The sequence below is a fragment of the Silene latifolia genome, chromosome 6, assembly GCF_048544455.1.
Source record: "Silene latifolia isolate original U9 population chromosome 6, ASM4854445v1, whole genome shotgun sequence".
In the NCBI taxonomy this organism is placed as follows: Eukaryota; Viridiplantae; Streptophyta; class Magnoliopsida; order Caryophyllales; family Caryophyllaceae; genus Silene; species Silene latifolia.
In genome coordinates, this window is record NC_133531.1 from 22,011,739 (window position 1) to 22,038,917 (window position 27,179).

At 36.4% G+C, this 27,179-nt stretch overlaps 3 protein-coding genes across 3 annotated transcripts; all 3 read left to right on the plus strand.

The window, feature by feature from the left end:
- The first annotated feature begins 9,442 nt into the window (after positions 1-9,442).
- Positions 9,443-10,120, plus strand: LOC141586520 (uncharacterized). Its single transcript, XM_074407775.1, has one exon. The coding sequence runs from the start codon at positions 9,581-9,583 to the stop codon at positions 9,905-9,907; it is 327 nt and encodes a 108-aa protein (XP_074263876.1). The 5' UTR covers positions 9,443-9,580; the 3' UTR covers positions 9,908-10,120.
- Positions 10,121-18,728: 8,608 nt separating this feature from the next.
- On the plus strand, positions 18,729-24,211 carry LOC141586521 (L-ascorbate oxidase homolog). Its single transcript, XM_074407776.1, has 7 exons — positions 18,729-19,137; positions 19,440-19,549; positions 21,709-21,979; positions 22,422-22,521; positions 22,622-23,333; positions 23,475-23,553; positions 23,652-24,211. Exons 1-7 carry the CDS (start codon positions 19,003-19,005, stop codon positions 23,865-23,867), a joined length of 1,623 nt encoding a protein of 540 aa, XP_074263877.1. The 5' UTR covers positions 18,729-19,002; the 3' UTR covers positions 23,868-24,211.
- A 540-nt stretch (positions 24,212-24,751) lies between these two features.
- On the plus strand, positions 24,752-25,772 carry LOC141586522 (calmodulin-like protein 30). The gene is made up of 2 exons (XM_074407777.1): positions 24,752-25,113; positions 25,318-25,772. The coding sequence occupies exons 1-2, from the start codon at positions 24,861-24,863 to the stop codon at positions 25,623-25,625; spliced, it is 561 nt and encodes a 186-aa protein (XP_074263878.1). The 5' UTR covers positions 24,752-24,860; the 3' UTR covers positions 25,626-25,772.
- The last annotated feature ends 1,407 nt before the right edge of the window (positions 25,773-27,179 follow it).

Sequence of the window (27,179 nt, forward strand, 5' to 3'; positions counted from 1 at the left end):
TATTTCGAGTTACTCGACGAATTATCGTCACAAGCTATGTTGTTTTTGTATGTTTTGTAATTTTTGTTGGTGTAGTAATTTTCACATGTTTAGAATGGTTGCATGCATGTCAATTGTTAGCTTAAATTATCATAATAGTATGGAAATGATATGGGAACCATTAGATTATGCTTAAAACGAGTTAAAATGAAGAAAAACGGAAAAAAAGAGAGGAGTATGGGTGGCGGCAGCAGGCCCACGGCTAGCCCACGGATGGCCCGGGTCAGTCCGTTGCTTGTTTCGCGGTCTTCCATGCAAAATTTGTCATTTCGGGTTTATTAATGACATAGTTAGTATGAGTACACTTTAGGAATTGAATCATATTAGTAATAAAAATTATGTCAATGGTAAAACTATGCTTATATTAATAGTTATCACATGTTAGGATAGTTTACAAAATGAATTTTATAGCGATAAATGTAATGTTTTGTTGATTGTGCCGAAAACTGAGCCTTAGTCCCTTTGACTGATGCGATGTCAGTTAATTGAGTGATTGGTCAGCCGCAATTTGACCCGCACATCGCAGGTGGGGTTGCGGGTAAAAATTCGGTTGAATGAATTAGATAATCGGCCTTTTTCTTGCTTTAGGCCATTTATTATATCTCTATTTCACATGTGTAGTTAGTTGAATTTATATAGCTTCTTATTTAGTTAGTTGAATTTAAATAGCTTCTTATTTTGTAGTAATGGCCCTAGATTTCCCCTAAAGCCTTTAATATTGTTAATATTGTTAGAATTGGTAATCAGCATCGAATACTTATTGAGGAACTGTTGGTTTATCTGCTGAATAGACATTTATATAGCCTTTCACATGATAGAAGGTTAGAATTTATGTTGGTAGTTGGACTTTTTGCCCTCTTAAGGTTAAGTGGGTGTCTTACTTGACTTGTGTGGTGAGTCTTGGGTGGTGTGGGCTAAAGTATTCAAGCTGGGACTAGCTGGGACTAGGTCCTAGGTGAGTATTTCGGCCTTCATCATAGATAGGTCTTTATAGTCTTTGACGAGTATATGTTCACTGCTTGATAGCCTTTGTGTTCCTGACTAGTGGATGTTTATCCAAGTTGGGGCATGACCTCAGTTACTTATTTTGATAGTAAGTGGTCAGCTTAAGTACTAGCCAACCCTTTGGTGGACTCCTTAGGGTACTCACTTCACTTTGTTTTAAAAAAAGTTGTGGGTCTTGGGTGCGGTGGTGTGTATCCGCATGTCTAGGTCTCTTGTGATTTTAGGCTAGGGTTGTGTTGTCTCTTGGCCATGTTTTATTAATATTAACCGCTGAGCCAAGATACCGGTTCGATTACCTTCCCTACCTCGTGGTATAGACTCGAGTTACAAAGTGACTATTGACCGTACTAAGAACTTATGCCTGTCTTTGATATATTGCCCTTTCTTGTATGGTGATTTTATGAAATCGTAATAGGTAAGATGTAAGCCGGTTCTGATTGATAAAGTTTGGATTACTATTTGAATTATATGATTCACATGATAGTTTAGTTTGGTCAGTTTAGGGGTCATAGGTTAGATTATATGAAAATTTCATCGTTTATAGTATTGTTTACATGTTACATTACATGTTACATTAATTTTGACGATTCGTGGCTGGGAGGACTCGAAGTTACTCCCCACTGAATTGTGGCTTTCGTGTTTGTATAAAATGCGATTGACAGGTTGTTGATGCTTAGTTGGGGTCACAGACGAGCTAGTGAGCAAGGAACCTTGGACCTAGTTTGGTTTTCTTTTGTAGAAACCTTTTATCTTTTGGTTATGTAAATAACCTTTTAACTTTTGGTTTGTATATAATTTGAAGGGACATATGTCTCCTTTTCCATTTTGGGTTGTATCATTATGTATTTTCTTACCTTTAGCGGTGTTAAGTAAGTTAGATTGTAGCAATTGCAGGTTTTGGCACCCGTCTATTGGGAATGTTGGATTGGTTGTGAATGGTTTAGTTAGAAATTTTTTTGAAATTGCAGGATTTGGTCTAGTTGAACCATTTACAAACATATCCTACCAGTTTTTCCGTAGAATTTACGCATTTAAGTAATTAGATAACGCTATTTTTTGAAGGGTGTCACAAATAAGGTATGGCACTTAGTGCCACGACCTAGTGATCGAACTGTTATTGGTACAAGATGGGTGTTTAGAAACAAATTGGACGATACAGGACTTATTACAAGAAACAAGGCACGACTAGTTGTCCAAGGCTACAATCAACAGGAAGGGATCGATTATGACGAGACCTTTGCACCTGTAGCGAGACTTGAGGCTATACGTCTCATTATTGCCTTTGCTGCTCATAAAGGAATGAAACTGTTCCAAATGGACGTTAAGACAGCATTTCTTAATGGTTATTTGGAGGAAGAAGTCTATGTAGAACAACCTCCCGGATTTTTAGATAGCAAGTTTCAAAACCACGTTTATAAATTAGACAAAGCTTTATATGATTTGAAACAAGCTCCAAGGGCATGGTATGACAGATTATCCAAGTTCTTGTTACAAAATAATTTTACAAGAGGATCTGTCGATAAAACCCTGTTCCTAAAATCCGAGGGTTCTAATTTACTTGTTGTGCAAATTTATGTAGACGATATTATATTCGGTTCTACTAATGAAAAATTGTGCAAGTATTTTTCTGATCTAATGACTTCTGAGTTTGAAATGAGCATGATGGGAGAACTGAAGTACTTTCTAGGCTTACAAATTCAACAAACAAAGGATGGTATAAAGATACACCAACAGAAATATATCAAGGAACTAATCCGAAAGTTCGGTATGGAAAATGTAAAATCATACGATACACCTATGGTACCTGAAAAGAAGATGACTATAGATGAACATGGTATGTGTGTCGATGAGACTACATATCGAGGTATGATTGGTTCACTTTTATATTTAACTGCAAGTCGTCCTGATATAATGTTTAGCGTATGTGTCTGTGCGCGATTTCAATCGTGCCCTAAAGAATCACATATGATTGCAGTTAAACGTATCTTGAGATATTTAATTGGTACATCTAATTTATACTTATGGTATCCACTTGAGTGTAATTTCGATCTAGTAGGATATTCAGATGCAGATTATGCAGGATGTTCCTTAGATAGGAAAAGCACTTCTGGGTATGCAACATTTGTTGGACCTTGTATTATCACATGGGGATCGAAGAAACAAAATTCAGTTGCAATGTCTACTGCTGAAGCCGAGTATGTATCTGCGGGACTAGTATGTTCTCAATTACTTTGGTTAAAGCAACAACTATGTGATTATGGTATAAATGTAGGTCGTATGCCTTTTATGTGTGACAATACGAGTGCTATAGTAATTTCTAAGAACCCTGCCCAGCACTCGAGGACCAAACATATAGATATTCGACACCATTTCCTACGAGATCATGTAGAGAAAGGCAATATTTCACTTGAATTTTGTAGTACTGAAAGGCAATGGGCTGATATCTTGACTAAGGCATTAGCTAGAAAACGCTTTGAGTTATTGAGACTTGAGATTGGTTTAATTAGTGATAATTAAATCCGTCATAATTATGTCTGGGAACCTAAATGACTGGCTAGGAAGATAAGATTGTACGATTGTGTCCGTATATTTTTGTTGCAAGTTTAATTATGTTAAATAATATTTATTTTACGTGTTATATCTTGCTTATGTGTATGGTAGTATTTTATATTCTGCATAATCACATTTCCTTACAAAAATCGACAAAATCTACAATAAACTGCCTTAATATAATAAAGATATTTCTATCTTATCATATTCCTACACAAATCCTGCCTAAACTCCAAATACAAAAGATTCCTTCCTAATCTTACATCTAATAGGAGATAATGCAAAAAAAAAAAAAGGGAAAGTGCGAAGAAAAAAAAACGCACGAAAAAAAAAAGGGAAAGTGCCGTGAGAAAAAAAAAAGGCACGAGAAAAAAAAAAAAAGGAAAGATGCCGAAAAAAAAAGGCATTAAAGAAATAAGGAAATTGGTATTATTCTGTATCTTTTAAGGAATCATATTCTTACCTAAACTCAAATTCCTTATGCTATATATACTCCTTTAATCTCTCCATAATTCTCATCAATTCTAATCATCTAAACCCTAATTACCTTTACTACTATCTTCAATTGTAATAATGACTAATCAACCTACAACCCGTTTTCAATCCAAGAAACATGTTGTTATTAGAAAGAAGGTAAGCCAATCACCGCCAAGAACCCGCTCCACCTCACCGGCCGACACCCCTCGCTCCCCACGGTCCGCCGTCGACCAACCCGCCAACCTCACAAAGCGACGAAAATTGTTTAAGGGTAAGGGAAAGTTGGTTTCGGAAATTGAGGTAAGTTCAAAGACTGAAAACTATAAACTTCAAGATGGTTCTTCACGTATTCTTTACGCACAGCATATGGATGATTACACCAATAACGGACTGAATAATCTTAGATTAACTCAAGTAGAACGAAGAGATGTCAATCAAGTTGCTCAATATCGCATTCACGCAGGACGAGTATATTCGATTGATTGGTTAAAGAAATATAAAGCACTTGGGTTTTTCAGAAATTTTCTCAAGGATCAAGGATGGGAAAATATTGTTGCTGTAAGTGGTCATGTCTTTCCTATTGAGGTATATCAATTTTATGCTTCTGTTCATCTTAAGGAAGGAAATTTGTTTGCTGTGGTCAATGAGACTTCCATAAAAGTCTCACCTGGTGATTTCTGCGACTTGGCTCGAGTTCCTGGAGGAGGAATCGAAATCAATCCAAGCGTAGAATGGGGTAGTATGTTACCTGAAAAAAGGTTGATAGTGAAACGGTATTTCAAACAAGATGCAACCGTCCGAGACTATCTTAATCTGAAGTTGTCGCCAACATTGAGGTTCTTTTTGAACTTTCTTTGGAATACCATTGTTCCTCAAAAAGAAGGTAGAGATAAATTCGGGGCTCATGAGATGATTATTATGAAGGCTTGGCTTGAAGGAGAAAAGGTTAGTCTACCCTTGCTTGTGTTTCATAAAATTATACAAGCTAGTGTAACGGCTAAGATGGATGATTTAGCTTCTACTTTAAGTTTGCCTTATGGGAATTGGATCTCACGAATTTTAGAGAAGAAAGGAGTAATTGGGAAGCATAGTTATGGAGTTATCACTAATGACGAGATGAGCGATCTTTATCTATCTTATATGAAGCTCGTTATTAATGGCAACGAATTAGGTTTTGAGACAAAAGGAGAAAAAGAAGGAAAAAGCCATGTGAGCTTTGAGATGTTGGATTCTAAGATGGAATCGAATTTCTCTTCTATTCTTGGAAGAATTAATGAGCAAGACAAGAAATTAGGAGAGTTGTTTGATCTAATTAAAAAGGAAAGGAGAGTTGATACTAGTGGACCAAGTGAAGTGAGCTCGGCTCGTATAAACACCGTGTTGTCACGGTTTGATACACGACTCGACAGTGTTTTTAAGGCCGTCGTACGAACTCACTCCGAGTCTACTCAAATAAAGGAAGGTATGGCTGGTTTGGTTAAGTTTGGTGATGAGCTTTTACAATCTGGGAAGGAGATGAGGTCTGAAATGCAAACTATATATGAAGCAGTTAAAGCTATGACTTTGAGGATTGGTAACTTCGATACTCGATTAACTGCCCAAGCTGCACTCCTAGACCATTGTCATGCGCGACTCGAGGACTTGGAATACCGAACTCGTCCTAGGTCCAACCCGCCAAGCCCACGCTACCCTTGATCATCTTGCCCTAATCCATTCAACCTAGCCTTATCTTTTTAATTCCTTTGCTCACAATAAAAATCCATTCTTATGGATATTAGCTTTTTCAATTCCGCATTATTCCTTTTGTGATTGCAAGTTTATAATATTATTATGCTAATTAAGAACTAGATTGCGTTTAATATAATATGTTTTTCTGATTAATTCTTGTCTCATAATATATTATTCTGGTCGTTTTATGTTTGTTCTTATCTTTTCAATGATGCCAAGAGGGGGAATATTTGTTTTTATGATTTGCGACCGTCTCAACGTTAATTCTCTCATGGCGTTCTATAGTTATAACTTTGAAGAGATCATTAGTTTCTACGCTCAACTGTTCTATAATTTGGGAAGTATTATGTTGAGGAGGAACTAGACTTAGACACAAATCATAGGAGACTTGTCATCATCAAAAAGGGGGAATTTATTGGACCTTTAGTCCTTATTAATTGTTTTGATAATGACAGTAATGATTTGTATGTGGACTTAATATATAAACATATGCGTGTAATTGTGTGCTTAAGTTTTAATTTAGAAAGGAATAATTACAAAGACGCAAGCTTGAAGTTTGGACCAAGAAGGTACAACTTCAAATATACTTGATCGATGTTTTCAAGCGAGATTTTTCAAGCTAGATCAAGATTGGAAATCAACCACGAGACTCAAGATGAGAGACTTGTGAAGAGACGATTCGTTTACTGAAGATCTACTGAAGATTAGATAGTATAGGTCGTCATTCGGTAATGGTTTTACTTTGTTTGATTTAAAGGTTAGTGAAGTTATGACCTAATAGACATAACTTCATTGCTAGACAAAAATGATGCGTTAATTTTTGGAAAATATATTTTTAATGGTTTATAAAAATAAGAGAGTATTTATTTTAGTTGGAATTAATTAATTAGAATTTAAGTTAAATAAACTATTGGTTTGTAACACGATATTTATATAGTCATGCAACCTAGGGCTTTAACTAAATTCTATCTCGATTTGTTGCGGGCTATAGAAGCAAGAAGTGGACCGAAGGAGTCCTAGAGGTCGGCCAAACCCTAGTGGCCGAACCCTAGGTGGGCCGAACCCTAGGGAGGCCGAAACCCTAGGGTGGCCGAAACCCTAGGGAGGCCAAACTCCTCCTTCCTTTTGCTTCTTACTTGTTCATCAAGTTGTTAGGATTTATTCTTCCAGAATATTCATATGCCCTAATTCCAGAACATTCCAAACCCTAATTCACTCTACTATAAATACTCTCATTCATTCAACAATAAAAGTTAGAACACACATCTACACTTTTAGAGAGAAAAATATTTTTAAGCAAAAATCATTTGAGCTTTAATTCTTATTTTCCAAATTTGCTTATACAAAAATTACGCATCAAATTTGTCAATCACTCGAAGAAAAATCGTTATAGGATACTAAATACACAAAGGTATTATACTCACTCGCATAACGTGAGATTAGTATTTATCGTTGTATTTTTCTTATTAACGTAAGAGCAACCTAGAGTATTTAGCGATACTCAATCTGAGTTATAATCATATAGTTGATTATACGAGTGGATTGATAATTTTTGTAATCCGGAGAAAGGTACTAAAAATTATTAATCGAGAATAGTGGACGTAGGTTTCGACTTGTGAAACTGAACCACTTCAAAATCCTGTGTGTCTCTCTTTCTCTCTCTCTTTATTATTGTTATTTCGATTTTGCATTTATTGTTCATGATTTAATTAGTTGATTTTAATCAATAAAATCAAGTAATTAATTTATATCATATATTTCGAAAAAGCGGTCATCGTTTTTAATACTCAATTCACCCCCCTCCCCTCCTCTTTCGTATTCGATCAATAGACTCCTCAGAATGTTTGATGAAGTTTCTGAAATCTGCCGCAGATTTGAGGAAATTGCGGGATTATTATTGTTCTTCATTGTTTCCACAACACTTTGTGCTTGCGAAGTAAATGGTCGACAAGAAATGGGGATGACCGATTGGTAATATAAATTGCTTGTGTTGGTCGTCTATACTGGACATGATCACTAATGGGCTTCTAAAGTCTTGTATGGCCGAACCGTCGGTTCCGTCCAGTGAGCCGAAATAATAAAATGGATCGAAATCGAAATACTGATTCGTTTTAGGTATATAAAATTCACCAAAACCGATTTTCACTAATCAGGGTTAAAACCACTGAATTCTACCTTTCGGCACAAAAGCATCAAGCCCGATTTTGACAAGGTAGTAATGTCATATAAAACACCAAACTGGTCTCGATTTGGTTATGGGCCAGATTTGGATGTCATGAGAATACGGGAACGGATGTGGTATAGGACCCTACTCAAGTAGTGGCATGCCTACCTTTTGTCATCCCTAATATAAAGGGAAGAAAAACATGGAATCCTAAAACAAACCAATCATATAATTACCTGAAAAAGGTAGAGAATTTTTACGGTTGAAAATGGTTTATTTGATTTTGTTAAACCAAGCTTAACCGGTATTCAATTAGTGTCAATCTTAAATCATTAATGCCCATAGTCATTATTCAGCAAGATCTACTTGGATCATTACTAAGTTTGGTTATTTGAATTTCAATCAATTTATGCTCACTAAAAATTGTCACTCACTAAAAATAATCACTGCCAATGAAATGAGCATTTTAAGCCAAGATCAATAACGATAAAAGGATTACTAAAAAGTAAAAACAAATTTTGTGTTAACATGGATAATAATAGGTGGAGTAGAAGAGTATGGATGGACGATATCCCACAAAACGTTGTTGTTGCTGCGCCCGAAGATTTGAGTGATAGTATAAATTAGTACCCGGGATTTTAAAAAAAGAAAAAAAAAATTACTTAAAAAGGTGAGAGACGGTCTCTCATGAGACCTAGACCATGTTCTTTTGGACTTAATTTCAGTTCTTATAAGCTCAGTTCAGTTCAGTTCAGCTCTATTCAGTTCAGTTCAGTTCAGGTCAGCTCAGTTCAGTTTAGTTCAACATTAATACTACTATTCTTATTTTATATTCTTATTGTTATCATTATTATAATTATATTAATCTATTTAATATTTTTATTATTATATTAATATATATTTATTATATTACTATTGTTTTTATTATTTTATTTATATTTAATATATTTATTTATTATTATATTATTATGATTAATGGAAATATTAGTAGTATAAAGTATTAATATTTATTATTATTATTATTATTATTATTTATATTAATTGTTAAAATTATTTATAATATTTATATTATATTATACTTACCGTATTTATTTTTTGGTTATTATAATTAATATATTGTATTATTTAATATTATATTATTATTAATAATGTTATCATTTATATTACTAATATATTATTATTACTATATTTATTATTATATTACTATTTTTTATATATATATTATTAGATTATTATTATATTATATTAATATATTAATAATAATAATAATAATAATAATAATAATAATGAATAATATTGTTATAATATTTATTATTATTATTGGTAATATTATTATTATTATCTTCTTTTTTTTCCAGTTTAGATTAGTTCAGTTCAACTCCATTAAGTGCAGTTCAGTTCAGACAATTTCAGTCCAAAAAAACTGGGCCCTACCGTCTCTCACAAATCTATCCGAAATTTTAATCGGCTTCTAGTTCGGTTCCAGTTTCCAGCACTCGGGTTAGGTTCCCAATCTTTCCTACTCCCTCTATGTCCCCTATGGTCGTCAACTCGTAATTTATCCAACTCTACTAATCAGTAATCACACCTGCATCCGACCTTCAACTACCACCAACAATGGCGTCTCTACCGCAACCAAACCCTACCGCCACCACCGAAAAACGAACACCGAGCTTCTTCAGAAACGCCATGAAAAGAAAGCACAGCTTCGTCCAATTCTTCGCCATGACTGGAATCCTTCTTCTCAGTTGCCGATCATTAGGTCAAAAGTATCGCATTCATGACCTTCAACAAGACGCCGCCGATCTCGAAGATGAACACCGTTCTCTTGTCGAAAGATTGGCGCATATCAAGTCTAGTCTTCTTCACGAAGCTTCGCTTGATTCTTCTGGTGTCTTCGCTGCTCGTCTTCGCATTCTCTTCGGCGATAATAATGACAATTGATTTTAGTTTTTCGTTGTTTTGGCGATTTGATTGCTGATGGAAATGATGATGATGTGATATTTAGGGTTTAGGGCGGATAATTTGGTGTAGGTTTTGTGCATTTTGTGGAATTGCGAGAATGTTGTCTTAATGAGATTACTCTGTTTTTTTTTGCGGAGAATTTGGCGAAATAAATTCGAGTTTATGATTTATGCAAGTTTACTTCTTTTGTTATGTTGATTTTGATTTATTATACTTATGTTAAGAGTTATAATGAGTGTGATGAGGAGATAATGTTGTGATTGATTGCTAATTTTGTGGCAATGATGTAGTGATTTAGGGTTTAGAATAGATAATGTGGGGTAATTTTGTGCATTTTGCAGAAATGACAGAAAGCTGTAGGTTTAATGATACTACTCGGTGTTTCTATTGACAATATTGCAGTATAAATGCTAGTTTCTGATTTAAAAGTTTGTTTCTTTTGCCATGTTCCGTATGATTGATGACTTCTGTTATTGTCTATTTGAATTGCAACGTCGCAGTGTTTAACTCTGAGTTTGGTAGTGAGCTGATGATTATAACTTATGTTATGTTTGAATTGAATTGTGCACCACTTAACTTAAGAGTTGATTGTAGAGAGCTAGATTTACTTTACTTACAGTATATGATGTTGCATGTTGCCATTGGTGCAACACCATCTACTGTAACTTTAGAGTTGATTGTAGAGAGCTAGAGAAGCGAAACTGAGGCAGCGTTTTTTAGTAATTGTCTATTTGATTTGCAATCTCGCAGTGTTTTAACACTTCAACTTTGAGTATTGTAATGGGTTGATGATGATACCTTATGCTATCATGTTTGAATAGAAATTTTGCAGTGTGCAACTTTAGGTTGATTGTAGAGAGCTAGATTTAGCTATAGTATATGATGATGAAAACTTAGATTGGTGTAGTTATTTGCGAGATTATAATAAAGCTCGTTTTCTTATGTTACATTCTTAGAGTTTATACTTCTTGTTTTATGAAATTACATAACTCAGGGTGTTGAATGTTCAGTTGTTCCTAAAGTAGCTTAGCTAAGTTATAGGGTTTTTTTGGTTTGTTGGTTAAAGTTGCACTGATCAAATTGAGATATCAAAAGTGAAGCTGGAGTTGGAGTGTTGACTTTTTTTTATCATTCTACTTGAAGGAAACAAGTGTAGTATACACTGGTTGAACACACCGCTTCGTAATTAGATATTTAGATGGCTTCATGTTTTGAGGCCTTGAGGGTATAGTTGACTGTAGAAAGTGAAGCGTTTATTAATGGGTCATTTGATCATTTGCAATTATTGTAAGCTATCATTTGATCATTTATGAATGGTGTAGATTGGGTTCTCAACGAGGGGCTGGGGTGTTACCGAGTGGTGTAGGACTGTGTAAGTGTTACCACAACCAGAATAGTATTCACTACTCACTGAACTGGTTTAAAAAAGAGTAGATATTACTTAGTGTGTTTGAATTGAGTGATTTGGAGGGAAAAGAAAGGGAGGGAGAGTAGGGGATTTAAAATCCCTCATTTGGATAGCAAATGAGGGTGGAGGGAAATGGAGGGGGGGAGATTTGAAGGGATCCAATTTCTCTCCTCAAGCCTAATCAAAATCTCTCCACAATAGGCAAAATTTGGAGGAAATTGTATCCAAACACCCACACCCCATTCCCCCTCCCCTTCCCTTCTCTCCCTTTCCCTTCCCTCTTTTCCCCTCCCCTCCCTTTCCCTCCACTTTTGCTATCCAAACACACCCTTAGGGTGTGTGGATTGAGGGGTTGGGAGGTAAAAGAAAGGGAGGGAGAGTAGAGGATATAAAATCCCTTGTTTGGAAAGCAGATAAGGGTGGAGGGAAATGGAGGGCGGGAAATTTGGAGAGATTCATTTTCCCTCCTCCAAGGCAAATCAAAATCTCTCCACAATAGGCAAGATTTGGAAGGAAATTGTATCCATACACCCACACCCCATTTGCCCTCCCCTTCCCTTACCTCCCTTTCTCTTCCCTCCTCCTCCTCCCCTCCCTTTCCCTCCACTTTTGCTATCCAAATACACCCTTAGAGAAGGAGAATCAGGTTGATTCAAAACATCAAGGATCTTGTTGTTCGCATTATGATTTTAGCACGCTATGGCTCTTACTGTCTTACCTTATAACAACGCCTCCTACGTTTGTAACATCCTTTACTTGGATGATAGATGCTCAGAGCTTGTACCCTCACTTTTTGCTTATGTATGCTTCTTCCTATCACTGGCTAATCTCCGGCATCGTTGTGGGACCCCGGAGCCCTTGAGGCACTAGGTAATGTTTGTTGTTGGATTCGGTGGACTGAGTGATAAATACTTTAATGCTTATCCTCTCACTTGGCTATTGGCATCCTGATTCTGGAGATTCTAGTAAGACTTGCCCGCTTTTCACGTATTCATCTGGTAATTCTGGTTCCATCTGGCTACAAGGGATACTTCTGCTCGGGTCTCACAAAGGCTGGGTGTTTTGATTTGATGTTGATCTTAGTAGGGTCATACTCAGTGATGTGTGTTCACTAGCGTAACACTTTACATGGACTGACAACCTTGTTCTGTGTCGATATCGCTTCTGATAATGATTTGTACATCATTCTTGTTTTCCCACCTAATATTAGCATGTATTATTAGCCATTGAAAATGTGAATTATGTGATAGACTGAATTGGCAGGCCTATAGATAAAAAACAGAGGATCAAAGGATAGAGCAGTGTTTCTAAAGGCTCCAGAATGGCTATGCTGAAAGTGACGACCGACGACTGCTCGGAACCCTGCTTTGAAAGGTAATCTCTTTTCAATTTTTGTTGTACCGATTTTTCCATTTTTCTTTGTCGTTCCTGTTGTCTTACTGATGCGTAGATGCTTGTATAAACATGGCAAACCGGAACTTTTGGAATCGAGAGTTTAATGACCCACGCGTTTCTTTTGATCTTGCCATTGAATAACAGAAATACTTTTTTTCATTTTTTTCAACAACGGAAAGATATCATGTCCACAATGTGAGAAATCTGCTTCTTAGGGTAACTCCATTCCATTTTCAAAGCATTAGCTATTTTGTTTCAATTTGATTTTGACATTGCACAACGGGAGTAGTTATTTTGTTTTCGTCTTTTTCAATAACAGAGACATAATGTGTCCACAGTGTCTAATATCTGCTTCTCCTTAGGATAACTATGTTCATTTACAAAACTTAGGTACTTTGTTGGGTTTTAAGTACTTGTGGCTGTAACCACTACCTTCCTAGGCCCTTGAACTCGAGTTCTCCGAGAGATGAACTAAATGTTATATGGTCTTTACTCTTTATTATATCTGAAAACATAAAAAAGTCTTATAAAGAGTGTTCTTCTCTGATCTCCACATATTTGTTTGCCATCCACCCTAGAGTTCCTCTTCAGAGACTCTTAGTTACGAGTCTTATCATTAGTTTACGACATCTAGACATCGCTTTGAAACTTACAGCTCACTACATTGAACAAGCTATGCATCAAAGTTTGTGTCTTTTTGAAGTTATTCCTAGGGAATCTAGGTTTTACTTGTGCTAGAAGGAAAATAGAAATCAGATCTAGATTATTTTTAAGGAGGCACAAAAGTCTTAAGGTGGCACCAAAAAAAAACATGAAGAGCTCCATCAACTCTAAAGAAGGGAGTTCTGAAACTAGTGCCAAACTACTGGGGTTAGTGCACCAGCTCATGACTGGAGGAGAGGGTAGTCGTGCCACCTTTGATCGGGTCAACGTAGATGGAAGCAACGTAGGTGCAGTGATGAGCGTAACTCATAGCAGTATGAAAGAAGTACCAGAATGTTGTGGCATGAATATCTACATAAGCAATAATATTCAGGGAGTAAACAACTCGATTTTGGTCGGAAGTGAGGTAACAATGGGGGAACCTGGGCTTAAGTTATCTTTTGGGGATATTAAGTGGGAGAGGGAAAAGAGCAAGCTACAATGGAGTAAAGTTTTTCCCAGTCTTAGATTTAATCTTGTGCTTCTCACTGCTTTTGTGCTTGTTGTTTCGCTTCTATTTGCATTCTTTGGAATTGTTTCTAACGAAGAAAATAGATTTTGCCTTCCCTTTTTAGTAAAGGAAAGAAATGAGTTTATTAACTTTGCTACTTGAGGAATGTTTTGAATGAGATTTCAGGTCTACAGTGTTGCAAGATTTGTGAGATTGTGCATTCCGAGTTCGTGATATTTGATTGTGATACATTTCGTATTAGTTGGATGGAAATATGGAATGGCTAAATCATATATGACGGGTTTTTTCAAAATGTTGACGATTCATAATAAGAGAGCGAAGAGTACGGAATTTTGAGATGGTAGCATTTCTTCACTAGGATTTTAGTCCATTCCATAGATCAAGTTTATATATTGGATTCGCACTTTTGAAATTCTCAGGTATATCATGTGTACAAGCTTATCGTATACTCTTACCAATTAGAAGCCTAATTATTGTTCTCACTGGTAGGGTGTACGTTGAAATGGTACGTCCGTGTACCCAAGACTTTCTCATTCACACTTTGTATTTCTTGTGAAGTGGGGTTGGTTGTTGTTAGGGCTTGGGTGCGGTGGTCTTTTGGGTGGGTCGTGAGTGCAGTGGGTTTGGGTTAAGCCTTAGTGTAGGGTGGGTTGGGTCTTGGGTAGAAGAGCAGGTGGATTGTGGGGGTATTGTGGTCATTTGCTATGTAATAAGTATTCCATATAGCCACCATATAGGAAAGCAAAAGCTTTTAGTTATTCTCTCCAAAAAGCAAAAAATATGACACATGCCGGAGAGTATTAGGAGCTTCTGATCTGGGTCTTAACTTAGCTTGAGATCGGCTTGGATTCGGTCAAGCTCTACTTAACAAAAATTATTCCAAGGGCTCGACAAGCCAGCTTAAAACACTCATAGCTTGATTTTCTTGTAATTGTCAAGTCTCTCCTCCCTCTACAGATTTGAGTGTATCTTGATTTTCTTGTAATAGTGAAGCCGCCAATTACGCTACGGTTTGGGACCCCTCTATTCATATGTGAAAGTGAAAGCATAGTTTCTTGATAATTTTGAATTGGCAAAGAGTCAAGGACCTCTTAATGCATAGGCCGACAATGAGAACTTAGCCCAAATGTTAAGATTAGTGAAACCTTGTACCTTCAAAGGCTAATTGATGATCTACATAGGTCCTGAAAGAAAGAATATACTCGTATAGACTAAGCTTCAGAGTATTAAAGTGAAAACTTTAAAACCATAGATTAGGATTTAGGAATTAGGAGTTTTGCTATGCAATGCATATGATAATAGGTAGTATGTAATTAGAAGTGAACATTTTTGCTCGTAATGGTGGAATTTAGTGATTAAAACTTGGTTGAAATTTGAAGGGTTTTTTATGTTGCCCTCTCCAATAAAGAATCTTCTTTAATGTTTTTTATGACTTGGAGAGTAATATGACTATGCTCTCAAGGGCGATTTAACCATACACTCGAGACTTTGGTTAAAAGCTATTGGAGCTTAATTTGTATTTGATCTCACACTTTTTTCTTTTTTTTTAAAAAATAATAGTCATGATCAGTCCATAGCAGCTTTTGCAATGGAATGAGCAATCCTATTAAGTTTCCGATCTCACACACTAAGTGGTTGAATCTATGGAATGACTGAATGAGCAATCCTATCTGCGTCATTTGTATAGTGTACATCTGAAATACCAAAACACCTTATTTTCAGAGCAATTCAGGCCAAAAATTTTCAATGGTCAACGACATAATTAACAAGCAAGACCAAATTAGTCATTTAATTATATTTCCATGTTTAACAGTCTCACTGCTTAACTACTACGTAGTCTCCTCATTTAGCAGAGACACAGACAGTCACATGTGAGATATCGCTAACCAACAAACCAAACACGGTTCTTAGTAGCCCCCACCCAGACTTCACCGACACCTTTTTTTCCTACTTTCCCTTTTTTTTGTCCTCTTTTTTCTGTTAATGGAATGCTTTTGGATAATACGGAGTAATTATTCTGTTGATTGGTGATCTCGTTAAGACTATGTTGAGTCATTTCTGATTCAATTGCTTCAACTATGTTGTGTTATTCATTTAGACATGAACTAGTATAGGCCCCGTGCAATGAATGCACAGTGTTTATAGAATTTTACCTTTTAGTATATTATATTTATAGAGTGTAAATTGACAATTCATTATTTTTTAACGTTTTTCATCATTGTATTTTGATTTGAGAGAAAAAAAAAAAGTAATACTCATAACATGAAATGTGTCTTTTAGAGCATGGGCACTCATGGGGTGCCCCATATCTTCTCTCTCTTTTCCACATCATTTTTCACTAATTATTTAATCTGCCCTCTCCATTTCACAATTACACCCTACATCAATGGGGTTCCCCAAAGTCATTTTTTCTACCTTTTCATGGCCCACCATAAATTTTCGACTACAATATTCGATAATTAAAATACGTAATTATGTGTTCACATGCATGGCTTTTGAATATGGGAACCTACCCTATATAGTGAGCAACCCCAATTTTTGGGACACTAGAAGCATTCATGGGGCTCCCCATATTAGGAGAGAGGTAGCATTTGGGGAACTAAAATCCCACTGATGCACATGCTCTTAATGAAAAAAAAATTTTTACACAGATTTAATGATATTGTTTTATAACTTTTTTAATAGCATATCTTTTAGGTACAACTTATTGTATCGAGAACGAAATTTTTATCATTAAAAACCTAAAATCAAATCTTAAATAGGGAACTATATTTGAAATAGGAAAGAAAATAAGAGATTATATCAAAATATGGGAAATATTTTAGGCGGGAAAACTTTGAATTTTTCCTATTCATTTAGTATATAGAGGATTTGTTCTAGTTTTAGTAAACTCATTTTCCATTTTTACACCTTAATGTGTAGACGTTATTTGCTTTTTTCCGGTTAATGATAAGTTCGACTTTACATGAATTCGATCAGTGTCTCAACAAGCATAGATTGAGCGAGATTTCAACTTAAACTTAATAATTCATAAAAGGATGAACACTTCACTAACTACTTATCTGTCATCTTAATTTTTACTGATATAGAACAATATTCGACTATATAATAGTAAGGAAGATGTCTCTGGATAAAGAGGATAACATATTGATCGTATCCATTTTTACTACTTAGGCCTTGTTTTTTTGGACTGAAACTAATCTGATCCGAATCGAATCAACTTATAGGATTCGAATCGAATCGAATCAACTTATAGGATTAGGAATCTGAATCAACTTATAGAATCTCGAATCGAATCAATCAACTTATAGGATCGAATCAACTTATAGGATCTCAATGAATCAATCGAATCAACTTTATAGGATCTGAAGTAACTTAAATTAAGTGAGTATAGGATCGAATCAACTTATAGGATCTGAATCGAATCGAATCAACTTATAGGATCTAAACTGAACTGAACTTATAGGATCTAAACTGAATTTAACTTAACTTATAGGATCTGAAGTAAACTTAAATTAAGTGACTTTAAGTCCTGTTAAGAACAGGGTCTTAGATGTAAGTAGTCTGTATTCTTTAACTATTTTGACAATGCTTTTTCGGGAGTATTATAGACTATTGGATTTCTTTCCTTCTATTTTATCCAATTTTTAACGTATAGTAAGAGATTCCAAATAGTTGGACAAAAGGAGTTGCTTGCATTTTGCTCCTTCAAATTAGCATAATAATAATTCATCTATCTTACTCAGACCCTGTTCTTTTGGACTTAAAGTCACTTAATTTAAGTTTACTTTAGATTCTATAAGTTCGATTCGATTGATTGATTGATTCAGATTCTATAAGTTGATTCGATCCTATACCTCACTTAATTTAAGTTCACTTCAGATCCTATAAGTTGATTCCGAGTTTGATTCCTATAAGTTTAGTTCAGATCCTATAAGTTCGATTGATTCAGATTCTATAAGTTCATTCGATTCAGATCCTATAAGTTCGATTGATTCGATTCAGATCCTATAAGTTCGATTCGATTCAGATCCTATAAGTTGATTCGATTCGTCAGATCGATTAGTTTCAAATTCAAAAGAATATGACTCAATAGTTCACGTATACTTTATAAAAGAGAGAACAAAACTCACCTAAACATTAACACAAACTCTCATTATAGACGGCACATATTCGTCTATAACTAAAGACGGGCCAAATATAATATCACATTCCTAACAGGACAAGCAACAATTGGGGTGGTTGGGGCCAAAAATGTCACAACTTTCAAGTTTATTTGACCGTTTTATTATAAGACGGATATATCCGTCTATAAAGAAACTAGTGATGACGCACTTTCGTTATTTATTTGACTCGTTTTAAATTTATAGACGGATATATCCGTCTATAGCAAGACTAGTTGTTCGTCTAAAACAATAAGACGGGGTTTTAAGTCATATCCGTCTATAGCAAGACTAGCTGTTCGTCTAAAACAATAAGACGGGGTTTTAAGTCGGCTTTTGAAAAATAAGTTATCATAAGCTATAACAGTAGATGAACTATTGTGACTACATTTAACCATAAAATAATCATGAAACTCCATCTTATTTGTTGAAGAGAATTTTTTTTTTTTTTTGTGAAACATGAATTTGCTATTAAATCTACCTCACAAAAATAATCTCCCCAAAAAGATCACAACCATATCCCTTAGGATTATGTACTATAAGTCTATAACTATCAACTTGTAGTATTAATTTTCTTGGGAGTATTTATTTTTCTTCTTCCTCGAAACAACTTGTTGAATGTTGAATAGTTGCATGATATTACAAGGCACATTTCAAATTAAGCACATTTTGTCATTCTCTATTAATTTGTGTTGGGGGCCTCTACACTCTCAAACCAACTTACTACACTCCCTCACCATTTTCCCTCCAATCACTCCCTCTTCTTCTCTCCTCTGTCTCTTCTCTGTACCGCACTTATTTTCTCATACCACATAAATATATTCAAAATTCATACCCCACATTTCATAAATCCATACACTATATCACACAAAAAACACACCCCCATTTTACTCATTCTTTCATTTTTTGAACTTCATAAAAAAAATAAAAAATAATGAGTGAAAGAATAATGCAGGCATTTTTATGCCTAGTATTTTATTTCTCCATTGTCGTTGCTGAAGATCCTTATAGATTCTTTGACTGGAATGTCACTTATGGCACTATTTGGCCTCTTGGTACTCCTCAACAGGTTTGCCCATCTTTCTCTCGACCAAGTTTTAGTCTAGTGGTTATAGTCGATAATGTCTCAACCAAAAGTTTAAGCTGTGTCGGCCGCTTTTAAGTATATGTTAAATGAGATCAACCCATTTAAGTGTAGTGGACTCATTTAGCATTTTATCCTATAGTAAAGACAATAATGTCATAACTAATTAGTTATATCTGTTAGTGGTCTCAATTTTATTACGAGATCGTGTCGTGTTGAGATCGTCTTATATGAGAATTGGTTTTGTGATAATTTTATATAAGCGGGTTTTTTTTTGTAATGTGCAGGGTATTTTAATTAATGGGCAATTTCCCGGACCAGATATTCACTCGGTAACTAATGACAATCTTATAATCAATGTTTACAACAGTCTTGATGTTCCTTTCCTTCTCTCCTGGTAATTTTCTCTAGTTACCCATTTACTTGATTGATTACTTTACTGCTGCTGTTAATGAAGTAGTACAAGTGTAAATTAACTTTCAGTGGTAGTACAAGTGTAAAAAAATTACGTCAGAGTTCAGACAAAGAGAGATTCTTGTTTAAAAAATTATTTAATAGATGTGTGTATGAATGTGTGGTCTGTTTTTGAGCTGTATTAGTTAGTGTCAGACAAAGAGAGTTTCTTGTTTGGTTAACGAGTTTTGCTACCGATCTTCTCTTTTCCGTCTTATTTAGATTTTAGTAGTATTTTATTGGATTTCCTAAATCCGAGGTTGATTATAATGTCACATTGAAATGTACTCTAGGACTTGAAATACGTCTTTAAAAAAGTTTTTAAGTTATTTAAATTACATTGTCATGTAGCGATCTAGTGACGATATACATTGATCGAACTAATAAAAAAAAGGAGGATTTGTTAGAAATTCAAGAATGTTGTTTTTTAGTCTGTCAAAAATATGTTTTGTTTAGGAATTTATTGATTTTTAATTGATTGTCGTCTACGGTTTACACGTGATTTTGTACACATTACATAGTGCTAATTACTATGATTAGTAAGTACTATTACAAATATTAAACATGACAATATGACATAAAAGTATTAAAGTATTGATTTTTGAGATCTGGGTTTTGGATCCAAATGTCTTGGCTTTTCGTGTCTCTTTTTTTTTGAATTTAATGGCACCTTTTAATCTTTTACCAGCTGTTATGATCAGTAGATTCTCCACTGCAGTTGTTATTTAATCTGCTTTTCAGCTGTCTGCCTACTTTGAACTGTGGACTGTAAAACTGCAGCTCAAACAAGTAATTACGGAAAGGAATAAAAGATTAACAAAAGATTATATTATATACTTGATGAATATGGCTACGTTATATGCAAGAAAGTAGTGTCATTTTACACCGTCGCAGACCTTGAATTTTTATTTATTTTTTATCTGGAAAATTTATAAGTTACTTTTTTATATATTTTTTCAATATTAAAATTAACGAAATGCCTTATGTCAAGTTAAAAACATAAATTATAAAATTGAATTAAATTCAAAGACTAACTGTGGATATATTTTTTTCCGCTACTATTTATGGACAATTTCGGTTATATAGTGATGATAATCTGAGTTATTGAAGTATTTTGCGTTTCAATGAAAAGGGTGGTGGACTGGTAGACTGGTAGTGGTCTAGTGGACATAATATTAGAGTTATGGTCCCGGATTCCGTTATTAATTGCTATCTCTCATTTAAAAGCGCGAAATGGAACCTTGAGCTAAACTAGTAATGTTATGGGTCTTATCACTCTTATGGCACTAATTGCTGTACTGTTAGCCATCACTCTTTATCCTTTATTTTTATCAGTTAGTCTTGCTGAAGACGGGTCGGAACAAGTGACGGGTAATATCACTCACAAAACGGATAGAGGGGACAAGATGGGGGCACCCCATGTGCTTCCCTCTCTCCTCTATTTGGGTCATTTGTGAGAGGAAATGGTATCCGTCACTCCAAAGTGACGGATACGTGCCGTCTTCAATGAGATTTTGTGTATTTTTATAAGTATGGAGTTCTGCATAAATTGTTATCTTCTTTGATTTATTTGGATTCTGCTAGTTTCTTGTTCGAGTTGACTATTTAGTTATCTTGATTAGTTTCGATCCGTTCACGAATTTAGATTGGATTACCGTCTTTTTGAATGATTGTCCTAGACCTCCACCCGACATTGCTCCATTAGGCTTTCGCCTATTGCGGAAAATTCCCCGCTGCTGCCTCCCGTAGGAGTCTCGCCCGTGTTTCAGCCCCGTTCCAGTGTGGCTGATCATCCTTTCGGACCATTCAAAGTTTTTCTGTGACAACCCTTATTTAGAACCACTTAATCAGGGGATTCTCTGACAACCCAACCATTTGAAGTTTGATTAAGAAAGATTTTTTTTACTTCATTACGCTTTTTAGTTTAAGCGCATAATCGAAAACCAATGTCATTATAGATATTTTCATTTATCAGATTATGTCTTCAGGTTCATAATTTCTGTTCCATTTATAGCTAAATGTTGATGAGATATGTTCAAATGTCCATCATAGTTAAAATGGACATTCATAGCTAAATTGGTACTGTGTTGGTGCATACCTTAGGAATGGAGTTCAGAACAGAAGAAACTCATATGAAGATGGTGTATATGGAACAACTTGCCCTATTCCTCCAGGGAAGAACTTCACTTACATTCTCCAAGTCAAAGATCAGATCGGTAGCTTCTACTACTTCCCATCTCTCGCTTTCCACAAGGCTGCTGGTGGGTTCGGAGGTATTAGGATCCTAAGTCGGCCTCTCATTCCTGTCCCATTCCCTCAGCCTGCCGAGGACTACACTGTACTCATTGGTGATTGGTACAAATCTAATCACACGGTAATTTTGCAGCAACCATTTTTTATACATAAGTCATTATAAGGCAAAGACAAGTTTAGGTTGATATAGCTCGTACGTGGCTAGACTGTTAACTGATGGCATTACGGCAAAGTCTTTTAACTAGCGGTACTCATGACCTGCGTTTGATACCGCTTCTGCGTCAAAAGAGCTCTTATGGCTCCATTTACAATAACAATAAAGGAGTGTAGGTTGCTGTAGCTCCTACATATGCGAGTATGGGCGCTAACACTCATTGCATTTGTCTTAAGGCTATAGTAGATATCCGTAGGACCGTAGCTGTTGATGATGTGTTTCTTTTTCAGAAAATGTCAATAGAGATGGGCTCACATAGTCACCTATTTATGCATTTAATCTGACTGATATTAATGGCATCTCTGAGACAGTCTCACCAACGACTAACGATTTCTTTGGTGGATTGCAGGATTTGCAACAAATCCTTGACAACGGACATAAGCTACCATCTCCAGATGGTATCCTAATTAATGGACGTGGAAGTGGCGCTACTTTCAACGTACAACAAGGTCTGTTTTCTCCAAAGTTGCTCGATATTATGCGTTCATGGAGGAGACAATTAAACAATTCACCATACCATATGCTAAAATATGATTTTTGCTAAAACAGGGAAGACATACAGGCTTAGGATCTCCAATGTTGGACTGCAAAACTCTCTGAACTTTCGGATACAAGGTCACAAGATGCAGTTAGTGGAAGTTGAAGGGACCCATACCCTCCAAACCACTTTCTCCTCACTCGATGTCCACGTGGGCCAGTCGTACTCGGTACTTGTGACAGCCGACCAACCTGGTCAGGACTACTACGTTGTGGTCTCATCCCGTTTTACTAACCCTGTCCTCACCACAACCGGTATCCTTCGATATGCAAACTCTGCTGGCTCTGCCTCCGGCCCAATCCCTGGTGGACCAACGATCCAAATCGACTGGTCCCTCAACCAGGCGCGTGCCATCAGGACCAATCTTTCAGCCAGTGGTCCGAGGCCTAACCCCCAAGGGTCATACCATTATGGAATGATCAACACAACCAAGACGATTAGGCTACAAAATTCCCCTGGACAAGTGAATGGCAAGCAAAGATATGCCATCAACAGCGTCTCGTTTATCCCTGCTGATACTCCTCTCAAGCTCGCAGACTATTTTAATATCGGAGGAGTTTTCCGAGTGGGAAGTATCTCTAGCACTCCATATGGAGGAGGAATCTACCAAGACACTGCTGTTATGGGTGCAGACTACAGATCATTTGTTGAGATTGTCTTTGAGAACCCTGAAGACATTGTTCAGAGCTACCATTTGGATGGTTACAGCTTCTTCGTTGTTGGGTAAGTGTTACCAATCACATTTCTTAGTATCATTCCATCCTTTTAACACGGTATTATTCTCTCTGACCATATATACGGAGAAATTAGTGATCAAGTAGAAAAAAAACCCTATCTGACCATAAATTACCTGCTGCAATACAGGATGGATGGTGGAACATGGTCAGAAGCTAGTAGAAGCCAGTATAATCTGCGCGATGCAGTTTTCCGAAGTACCACACAGGTAACTTATTAGCAAGAAATGACCAATTCCTTGTTCTGCTAAATTTGACTGTTAATCATAACAGAAAGGTAAAAAACTGATGATTTTGTAAACTGTAGGTGTATCCAAACTCATGGACAGCAATATGGGTAGCGCTAGACAATGTCGGAATGTGGAACCTGAGGACCGAGTTTTGGGCTAGACAATACCTAGGACAACAATTTTACCTCCGCGTCTACACACCATCGACATCCCTAAGGGATGAGTACCCGATTCCTAAGAATGCTCTTACTTGTGGAAGAGCAGCTGGCAGACGAACCCGTCCTTTGGTTTAGTGACTAGTCATGCTGGTAACTTATACAAATGTTGAGACTGAGCCAAGAGAAAGCAAATCTTTTGCTTTCACTTGAGTTGCAGATTATATCCTTTAGCTTGTATTAGTAGTACTACATTTTCAACGACCTCCTCTCAAGGTCGTATTCTTTACATCTCTAATACTCGTAATATTTGTCTTTTTAGAATATATATAATTATATATACTTATCTTTGTAGTTCTATAAAGAAAATGTATCACGACGCTCTAAACCCAGCGTAAGCTTATATCATTAGTACTACATTTGCAACGACCTCCTCTCAAGGTCGTCGTATTCTTTCCAAAATAATATTTGTCTTTGAAGAACATGTAGACTATCTTTATTTTCCCTTGAGGTATGTATCTTCTTGTTCAACTTGAATCCTAGAGTCGCAATGGACTAGCGATTGTTGTTGTTTTCCTAGGGTCTCAACTCTCAAGCTCGGAACAAGATTTAGCCCTGTGTAAGGCGGTTTTACACTATATAGTTGTAAAACAAAACCAAACACAATCCTCTTGGTGGTTACTAAAATATCCTGTTTTACAATAAATTTGTGTAAAACCGCCTTACATACAAGTATTTGTGAACAATCAAAGTTTTCTTTACTTTTGTGGCTGTATAACAAGTCATTTGAACCACAGATTTTCGAATATCGTAACAGAAGAATTTCTTGCACTATGCAGGGAAAAAATATGTTCTTTACTCCACACTTTTTCAGGGAATAATCTTTCTTTACCTTTTGTCAATTTGATATTCCTGATCTCCTGTAACTTTCAACTTCTTAAGGAAAAAAAAGTAAGCAAGGAATATCAACTTTTGTGCATTCATGGGGTGCCTGTATTTTAGTTCTTATCTCCTTACTTTCGCATCGAAATATTATACTGCAGACTTGTTATAAAGGGACTTCTTGGCCATTACTTTCCTACCAAAAATTCAACTCCAAACCAGAATCGCCCACCATTCAATTCGGAACTCATGACGAGCGTACGCTTTCTTGATTTCCATTATGGCCTGTCAAAAAACATGTTTTCAACGAACACAAAGCGGTTATTTTCCTTTAGTAACAAGCAATATTCTAGTTCCGTACCAGTTTTTCAGCCAAGCCCGGATGAAATGAAACAGGTTTTCGATAGATTTGATAAAAACAAGGATGGAAAGATTTCACAAGAGGAATATAAGGCCATTCTTCGCGCTATGGGGAAGACCGGAAGTACCATGCTTGAAGTAGGTAATGTTAAAAATAACTACTAGTAGATTAGTACAATTTTTTGTTGTCATGCTGACGAGATTTGAACCCGGGTCATGAGTAACACCCCTCAGGCCCTCACTACTTTACCAGTTAAGCTAGCTGACATGTGCGCTAGATTAGTACAGTCAAACCGGAGTTTCTATTAATATCACAATCTAATTCTTGACTATGTTGTTCTAACAGGAAAGATATTTCAAGTGGCTGATTCGAACAAAGATGGGTACATTGACTTCAAGGAATTTATGGCTTTACACAACAATGGAGGCGGAGTGAGGGCGATGGACATCAGGAACGCTTTTAGGGCATTCGACATGGACAAGGATGGGAAGATAAGTGCAGAGGAACTGCATGAGACGTTAAAGAGGCTAGGAGAAAGGTGTAGTCTTGGTGATTGCAGGCGTATGGTGGTTGCAGTTGATACGGATGGTGATGGGTTCATTAGTATGGACGAGTTTATGACCATGATGACTCGTAGTATGACTCGGTTCTAGACTTGATCATGTGCCAGAGCGAGACTTATCATTAACCTAATGTTTGAATGAGGAAATAAGGAATACATGAGGAATTAGGTTCGGTTTAAGATTGCTAATTCACTATGTAACTTTCTTGAGGTTATTTAAGATTCAGCAACTCTCCTATAGGACCGTCTTATAGCATAAGACTGACCCAAAAGAGAAAAGCCCAAAGAAAACAATTAAATTTAGTTATATTTTAATTTTATTTTAGCGACTTGACATTTTATGATGAAAACTAACCAATCTAAAAATACAATTTATCAATATAAAATTTTAGGTTATCAAACTAAAATAATTTTTTACAAGTTTATTAACTAATTTATTTGGGTTTCTAGGTATTGGGCTAGTCTTATGGATAGAGTCGTCTTACACAACAATTTGTGTTTAAGATTTATGCGTATGATTCTCAGGTTCGGTCTAATGGTGATTGCATCGATTATGATATTTGGGCTAGGATCGGTTACATATTGGTCAGTAATTAGAGCTGGTCATCAGCACGGGCTGACCTGGCCCGGCCCGGACCTGACCCGACTTGGCCCGTTATTTTATGCAACCTGGCCTGGCCCGGCCCGGCCTTGGCCTGCCGCTGGCTCTGGTCTGGCACGGGTCCTAAAATTCCAGCCCGGCCAGCCCTTGGCCCACCATTTTAGCAAAAAAAATAAAAAAAAATAAATAAATTGGTAAGGCCCGGCCTGCCCTTGGCCGGCCTCGGGCCCTGGCCCGGGTCAAACATATCCCAGCCCGGCCAAGCCCGCCCCTCACCCTGGCCTGGCCCGGGTCTGACCAGGAGAACTCGGCCCGGCCCTAACCCGCCCCGAATACAGGTCTAGTTAGTATTAGTTGTCTATCGGTCTACCGACCTAAAGTCGACAATTCATTTTTTTTTTTTTTTTTTTTTTTGGCAGCGGTAAAAAGAGGTATCCCTAACTAGTCATAACCTTACATGCAAGGTCATGAACAATATTATTAAACGACCTAGGTGCATAGCTAAGGGATGGGGTCGGTACATTATTAGCATAAGGAAGTAAACTACAAATGGGGTTGACAGCCAAAGAAGGTTTCTTAATGGGACGATCAGAGCTTGACAATTGCGCGAATATTCCTTTTCTCTTCTTCATTAACTGAGCTTCGGTGGAGTACCTCCAACAAGACACACTTACGCCACGAGGACGTAGAGATTTATGGGAGAGAGATCTACTTTTTGAGAAAGTAGATAAATTGTGTCTTGGAGGTTCATCCCCTTGGCTTTGATTCTTCTTGGAAGTGGCGATTCTCCTTTTCTCGTGCACATTATGAGTAGAGGGGTACCTGCAAAACAGAGGAGTAAAAGGGGCGCCCGAAGGCTTCTCAAACGAGGGAATCTGACACTTCTTAGGGCGAGCTTTGGGGAAATGAGTACTAGGAGGAGGAAAATTATCACAAATTGAAGATGCGCAAGACGTCACGTCCTCGGTACAGGACGAGCTCAAAATGACGCTAGGAATATCAGGTTCCACATTGATAACATCAGAAGGGGGAATGTCTTCATTC

Bases quoted from the DNA above. Each gene is read 5' to 3' on its own strand.
- LOC141586520 (XM_074407775.1), top strand. From the start codon at position 9,581: ATGGCGTCTCTACCGCAACCAAACCCTACCGCCACCACCGAAAAACGA.
- LOC141586522 (XM_074407777.1), top strand. From the start codon at position 24,861: ATGACGAGCGTACGCTTTCTTGATTTCCATTATGGCCTGTCAAAAAAC. The intron at 25,114-25,317 runs GTAATGTTAAAA...TTGTTCTAACAG, and splicing joins AAGTACCATGCTTGAAGTAG to GAAAGATATTTCAAGTGGCT.
- LOC141586521 (XM_074407776.1), top strand. From the start codon at position 19,003: ATGAGTGAAAGAATAATGCAGGCATTTTTATGCCTAGTATTTTATTTC. The intron at 22,522-22,621 runs GTCTGTTTTCTC...TTGCTAAAACAG, and splicing joins TACTTTCAACGTACAACAAG to GGAAGACATACAGGCTTAGG. The intron at 23,334-23,474 runs GTAAGTGTTACC...GCTGCAATACAG, and splicing joins TACAGCTTCTTCGTTGTTGG to GATGGATGGTGGAACATGGT.